The sequence below is a fragment of the Lathyrus oleraceus genome, chromosome 6 (genome assembly GCF_024323335.1).
Source record: "Lathyrus oleraceus cultivar Zhongwan6 chromosome 6, CAAS_Psat_ZW6_1.0, whole genome shotgun sequence".
NCBI classification, from domain to species: Eukaryota; Viridiplantae; Streptophyta; class Magnoliopsida; order Fabales; family Fabaceae; genus Lathyrus; species Lathyrus oleraceus.
This window is the reverse complement of record NC_066584.1, coordinates 192,915,278-192,922,489: the sequence shown is the minus strand read 5'-3', so window position 1 is coordinate 192,922,489 and position 7,212 is coordinate 192,915,278. Positions and strand designations below refer to the sequence as shown.

General features: G+C 39.7%; 2 protein-coding genes across 2 annotated transcripts; both read right to left on the bottom strand.

Moving 5' to 3' along the window:
* Positions 1 to 4,022: 4,022 nt before the first annotated feature.
* LOC127094716 (uncharacterized) lies at positions 4,023 to 4,559 on the bottom strand. The gene has a single exon (XM_051033511.1). It carries the CDS (start codon positions 4,557 to 4,559, stop codon positions 4,023 to 4,025), a length of 537 nt encoding a protein of 178 aa, XP_050889468.1.
* Positions 4,560 to 4,712: 153 nt separating this feature from the next.
* Positions 4,713 to 6,029, bottom strand: LOC127094715 (uncharacterized). The gene is made up of 2 exons (XM_051033509.1): positions 5,649 to 6,029; positions 4,713 to 5,516 (listed from the first exon to the last, which is right to left on the bottom strand). The coding sequence occupies exons 1-2, from the start codon at positions 6,027 to 6,029 to the stop codon at positions 4,713 to 4,715; spliced, it is 1,185 nt and encodes a 394-aa protein (XP_050889466.1).
* Positions 6,030 to 7,212: the final 1,183 nt, after the last annotated feature.

Genomic DNA, 7,212 nt, shown 5'->3' with positions numbered 1-7,212 from the left:
CGATCTCTGACATTTTTACTAGTTTTTGATTCGATAAAAATTTTAGGTTTTTGTTCGCTTTCTAACCATTCCTTAGGATAAATAGAAGTGCGGTGGCGACTCGAATTGTATGGTTTACCTTGGATTTAGTCAATATCTCTAATGGTAACGAATACCCCGCTACATACACAAACCAAATTCACACACTTTTAGAGGTCTTTCGGTTGTAACGGGGCTTAGGTACGGTGGGGATAGACAAGAAAATGGATGACAAAGGTTTAAAACTCGGCATTCATGATGGTGCTTTTCTTTGTGCACAAATTATGTTATGGGGTGTTGTCCAACTTAACTCTTTTTCGCTCAATTTTTCTTTTGAGTATCACATTGATGCATGAGTCTTTGACTTAGGCAAGTGCTTATGCCTCATTTCTATTTTTCATTTCTTTTCTCTCTTTTTTCTTTCGGTAGAAGTGGATGTTTCTACACACTTCTTTTTTTTCTTTTTGTTGCACTTGCCCTTTTTCAATTTTTTCTAAGGCTCACCACCCCAAACTTATCTTTTTGCACGAATTTTCCAGAGACTTTTTGCACACCAACTTTTGGCTCCTCTAGTAAACATTGTTCAAACCTACAAGTCAATAACACACAGCAAAACAAAGAAAATAATTAGACACAAAAGCGTGGGTTGCCTCCCACGTAGCGCTTCGTTTAAAGTCGCCTGGCTCGACGGTTGTTCATCTTATCAGACAAGATGAACAACATCAATTTGACCAACTTCTTACTCCATATTGTAAGGCTTCAACCTTTGGCCATTCACTTTAAAAATGTCCCCATTGGATGGATTTTTTATTTCAATTGCCCCATGGGGATATACCTTGTGTACCATAAACGGTCCCGACCATTTCGATCTCAGTTTTCCCGAGAACAACTTCATCCTCGAATTAAACAATAGCACCATTTGTCCTTCCCAAAATTCCTTCCTTTGGATCCTTCTATCATGCCACTTTTTTGTTTGATCTTTGTAGATTTTGGCATTTTCGTATGCTCGGTTCCAAAATTCTTCTAACTCATGGAGTTGAAGGATTCGGGACTCTCCCACTTTCGAAAGATCCAAATTTAGGAATTTTGAAGCCCACAAAGCTTTGTGTTCAAGTTATAAGGGTAAGTGACATGCCTTACCATATACCAATTAATAAGGAGACATGCCAATCGGTGTTTTGAAAGCAGTTCGGTATGCCCAAAGCGCATCATCAAGCTTACTTGCCCAATCTTTGCGAGATGAGTTAATCGTCTTCTCCAGAATTTGTTTCAGCTGCCTATTCGACACTTCAACTTGACCACTTGTTTGCGGGTCGTACGGAGTGGCTATACGATGTTTTACATTATACTTCAAGAGTAGCTTCTCCATTAGGTGATTTAAGAAATGAATTCCCTCATCACTTATTAGAGCTCTTGGCATTCCAAACCTGACAAATATGTTCTCCTTTAGAATCTTGATTACCACTTTTGCATCATTCGTTGGTAGAGCAACTGCTTCTACCCACTTGGATACATAATCCACTACCACCAGGATATAGTTCTTTCCGAATGAAGGGGGAAATGGTCCCATAAAGTCAATACCCCAAACATCAAAGAGTTCAACTTCCAACATGGGGTTTTGAGGCATCTGATTTCTTTTCAAGATGTTTCCTATCCTTTGACACTTATCGCACTCTTTGATCAATTGTTGAGCATATTTGAAAAGTGTAGGCCAGTATAAACCTGACTAGAGGCCTTTGGCTGCAGTTCTATCACCACTAAAGTGTCCACCATGGTCAGAGTCATGGCATGCTTTCAGGACATCTCTTTGTTCTTCTTCGGGAACACATCTTCTAACCAACCTGTCTACTCCTTTCTTGTACAAGAATGGGTCATCCCACAAGTAAAACCTGCAATCATGCACAAACTTTTTCTTTTTGTTAGAGTCAAATTCGCTAGGGATCACCCCGCCTACTAGATAGTCCGCGTAGTCTGTGAACCATGGCATTCCAATAACATCAAGGATGTGTTCGTCAGCAAACTCATCCTTTATTGGACACTTTTCCTCATTCTCCTCTGTAGGGGACATCCGAGAGAGGTGATCGGCCACAATATTTTCACACCCTCTTTCGTCACGAATTTCCACATCAAACTCTTGAAGGAGTAAGATCCATCTCAATAGTCTTGGCTTAGAGTCTTGCTTAGCAAATAAACACTTTAAAGCAGCATGGTCAGTATAAACAATGACTCTAGAACCCAACAGATATTGCCTGAATTTATCGAAGGCATAGACCACCGATAGCAACTCCTTCTCGGTAGTCGCATAGTTCATCTGTGCAGGGTTCAAAACCTGAGTAGCATAATATATGACATGCAACAGTTTATCTCTACGTTGCCCAAGAACTGCTCCCACTGCAATGTCACTCGCATCACACATGATCTCAAAAGGTAGAGACCAATCTAGGGCAATGACAATTGGTGCCGTCACCAATTTATTTTTTATAGTTTCAAATGCAACGAAACACTCTTTATCAAAAATGAAAGCCTTGTCCTTAACCAACCAGGTAATTAAAGGTTTAGCTATTTTAGAAAAGTCTCTTATGAACCTGCGGTAGAAACCCGCATGCCTTAAGAAACTCCTTATACCTTTTTCGTTTATAGGAGGGGGTAGCTTTGCTATTACCTCGATCTTGGCTTGGTCCACTTCTATTCCTTTGTGGGAAATTTTGTGACCCAAGACTATGCCTTCTCGCACCATGAAGTGGCACTTCTCCTAGTTGAGAATCAAGTTAATCTGTTGGCATCTTTCTAAGACAAGGGAAAGGTTAGTCAAACAATTATCAAAAGAGAAACCAAATAACGAAAGTCATCCATGAAGACCTCCATATGTTATTCGAGCATATAAGCAAAAATGGAAGTCATGCATCTTTGAAATGTGGCTGGTGCATTACATAACCCGAATGGCATTCTTCTGTAAGCAAAAATACCATATGGGCAAGTAAAAGTTGTCTTCTCTTGACCTTCTGGTGCAACCGCTATCTGATTATATCCAGAGTAGCCATCAAGGAAACAATAGTAGTCATGACCAGCCAACCTTTCCAAAATCTGATCGATGAATGGTAAAGGAAAGTGATCCTTTCTTTTCGCCAAATTCAACCTTCTATAGTCGATGGAAACACGCCACCCCGTGACTGCCCTTGTAGGGAGCAACTCATTTTTCTCATTCTTTATCATGGTAGTTCCTCCTTTCTTTGGAACCACATGAACAGGACTCACCCAAGAGCTATCAGATATGGGATAAATTAACCCAGCATCTAATAGTTTAACAACCTTTTTCCTAACCACTTCCTTCATTGCGGGATTTAGTCTTCTTTGGGGTTGCACCACTGGTTTATGGCCATCCTCCATGAGAATTTTATGCATACATACCGTAGGGCTAATCCCCTTCAAGTCTTCTATCGCCCATCCCATTGCACTTTTGTGCTTCTTCAGAACCTTGACTAGCTTGTCTTCTTGGGAAACTTCTAGATTAGAGCTTATAATAGTCGGGCATCTCCTTTCAGAATCTAGAAAAACGTACTTGATATTTTCAGGCAGTTGTTTCAGCTCAAATACTTTCTTGGTCTCATCTTTCTTTTCCTCAAGCTGAGGTTCCCTCAAGTTTTCCCATCGGAATGATCGGGATCCCTTAAAGGTTGGTTGTGTTTCCATCATAGCTAACACTTCCCTCTCCTTTTCATCAGCTTCTTGAGTGTCTTTAGAAATTGATAGACTTGGAACTCTCTCCAAGGGCAATTTTGGTTCACCTAAAGGTTTTTCTTGCAGAACCACTTGATCAATCACCTCTATGTGTTGACTGGTGGCCACATCATCTTTGTATCCCATGGTGTTACGCACATCAATTTTCAACTCTTCATCGTAAACTTTTAGAGTCATGGTGCCCTCTTCTATATCTATCAAACATCTTCTTGTCTCTAAAAATGGTCTACCAAGAATGAGCGGTATCTCTTCATCTTCCGACATTTCTAGGATGACAAAGTCCACCGAAAATAAAACTTATCAATCTTCACAAGAACATCTTCCACTACTCCATAGGGTCTCTTCATCGAGTGGTCAGCAAATTTAACTGTCATTCTGGTATCTTTCACTTTTCCTATCTCCAACCTCTTGTAAATGGATAACGGCATGAGACTCACACTTGCCCTGAAGTCTATAAGGGCCTTTTTGAAAGATCTATCCCCGATAGTGCAAGGGATAGTTACCGAGCCTCGATCTTTCTGCTTCATTGGAAACTTCATACCCTGCAAAATTGCACTACAAGTTTCGCTTAGTACAATAGGGTCAGTGGCGGTGCTCCTCTTTTTTGAAATAATATCCTTCATAAATTTGGCATAAGTGGGCATTTGTTCATGTGCCTCCAAGAACAGAATGTTAATCTCAAGCTTTTTGAACATCTCCAAGAATTTCTCGAAGTTCTTCTCATGTTGCTCTTTCTTCTTATTTCTTGTGGGGAAAGGGAGTTTGACAACCGACTTTGATTCACTAACTTTTTCTTTAACCATCAGTTTAGGCACTACCACCTCTTCACTCACAACCTCATTTTCTTTTATTTCCAACTCAACTTCAAGCAATTGGTGTTCTTGGTCATCATATTTCTTAGGGACTTCTTTCGATTTACCACTCCTTGTGGTTACGACACTCACATTGTTATGCTCTCATGGATTTGTAACTGTAGTACTCGGTAATGCACCCGGTGTTTGAGAACCCGCGAGTTGTTGAGCAATCTGACTCATTTTCACTTCTAGATTTTTTATCGAAGCACCAGTGTTTCTTAGATTACTTCTAGTCACCTCATGAAATTGGGAGCTTTGAGCCGCCATTTTTTCAATGGCAATTTCCCAATCTGCTTTCCTTGGTGCCTGTTGTTGAAATTGTTGTTGGGGTTGGTGAAACTGATGCTGGTATGGTTGTTGTTGTTGTGGTCGATATTGTTGTTGTGGTTGGCTTTGATATTGATTGGGCGCTTGCTTTTGCACATTTCCTTGCTGGTCCTTCCAGGAGAAATTTGGATGATTTTTCCATCCAGGATTATATGTATTGGAGTAAGGGTTGTTCTGCTTCAGAAAATTAATCTCTTCTACCTGTTGTGTAGTTGCCACACAATGCATGGCGAAGTGAGCCCCCCCCCCCCTACAGATTTTACAACTAACCGCTTGAATAGGTTGAACCGGTTGAACTTGTGCCACCGTTTGAGTGTCAAGAGCCATTTTCTTGATTCTTCGCTCTACTTCAGTTGTTATTTGGTCTTCCATCTTCATAACTTGATTTGCTAGCTTGAGATCAATGATACCTTCAGGTTGACTCACACTGTGGTCATAGAGCTCCATATGCTCATTTGCTGCAATGGCTTCGATGATTTTCTTTATTCCAGTGGCTATTGTAAAATTTGTCGAGCTACCGACATCCGTGTCTATGAGTTGCTTAGTCTTCATTCGAAGGCCATTCATAAAATTTTGCATCTGTTCAGTTGCATCCATGTTATGAGTAGGACATGCAACCAACAATCGCTTGAACCTCTTGTAAGCGTCTCCAAGTGACTCTCCTTCCTTCTGTTTGAAATTGACAATATCATATCTCTTACGGATATACACAGAAGCAGGGAAGTACTCATTCAAAAATGTTGTCTCCATTTGTTTCCAAGCTGTAATGCTTCCCGCGAGTAAAGAGTAAAACCATTCTTCGGCATCTTCCGATAGAGTAAACGGAAACATCACCAACTTTTTAGCTTCCTCTAAGTGTCCCTCAATTTTCAACGATGTCGTCATGGTCATAAGTCTTTGTAAATGCTTGTTGGCATCTTCATTGATTTTTCCGGAAAACGGTCTCCTTTCGAGTTGACGAATCGTTGAAGGGTGTAGCTGAAAATGATCAACATTCACCGATTGGTTTACAATTGTTAACCTTCCAGTCGGAGCATTTGCACATCCATAGTCACCCAGAAGTCTTTCCATGGGAGGTAGAGCTTCAGCCATCATTTCAGATACGGTTTCGGAGTCTTCCGAACAAACTGAAACAACTTCTTCTTTTTCAAACCCGGAAACAATGGGGTTGCTTCTGATAGTTCCAGTCTAGCTGTTCGGCGTCTTGCGCGCAATAATCTTTCTGGTTCTGTGTTAAAAAGAAATTCAGCTGAGGCCTTACCTCGCATACAAAGATTAGACAATTATTAGAATTTATAAAAAGAAACAATAGTACAGAGAAATAAAATTTTGGTAGCAGAGCAACAAAATTTCAATTGAATTATTATTCAACTTATACTTTGGCAGTCCCCGACAACGGCGCCAAAAACTTGATCGGTAAAATAGCAAGTGTACTATTAGCACCAATGTAGTAATAAAATGGGAGTTCTCCCGAGTATCGATATCGAGGACTGCGTAATAAGTACAAACCTTTACAATAATTCCATTGAACAAAAGATCATATGGGGGTTTTTGATTGTTTTCAAAATGATAAGAACGAGAATAAATTACACAAAGCGTATAAAAAGTTGTTAAACGATATGAGAAAGCATGCTAAGGCAAGATGTGTGAATTGCTTTGTACTACACTACCTCCAAATTATATAACATCTACGTAGCAATTATTCACAGCCGATCTTCAAGAATTGTTTTCTCTAATTCCTTAGCCGGAAACCATTAACAGTCAATTTCAATCCTAATTCCTTAGCTATTCAAAATGACGTTACGAAATATGCAATTGATCAAGAATGTACGGCTACTACGGTTTGATCCTTATTCCTAAGCGATTAAATCGAAGTATTATTATACAACAAGCGATACGGTGGTTTGTCCGACCTAATCCTTAACCATAGATCAAAATTCCATTTGTCCGATAAAATAAAGCATTAAGAACGTTGTATAATAGTTTGAATGAATAAAGAGTTGATGATCATAAAAACATAGAAATAGTGTTCATACAATAGCAATTCAGGGACACCCCCTAGCATTGGGGGTTTAGCTTCTCATAATATTCAAAGGTAGTAAATTACAAAATAGAGACATTACAATTCGTTGGTGATGAAGGTTGATCTTCAATCTCTTCCGATCTTGAAAATCTCTTCTTCTTCAAACACCTTGAAAGCTCTCTTCTTCTTTCTGTCTATTCCTTGTACGATCCAAAATTCCCTTTTCTCTTCTCCAAAATGCAGACTAAATAG

What these genes read in the sequence shown, in the direction of transcription:
- LOC127094716 (XM_051033511.1), bottom strand. Translation starts at nt 4,559, where the DNA reads ATGGTTAAAGAAAAAGTTAGTGAATCAAAGTCGGTTGTCAAACTCCCT.
- LOC127094715 (XM_051033509.1), bottom strand. Translation starts at nt 6,029, where the DNA reads ATGGCTGAAGCTCTACCTCCCATGGAAAGACTTCTGGGTGACTATGGA. An exon ending in ATGAGTACTTCCCTGCTTCT is followed by an intron (nt 5,517 to 5,648) that starts GTGTATATCCGT and finishes GCAACTGAACAG; the next exon opens with ATGCAAAATTTTATGAATGG.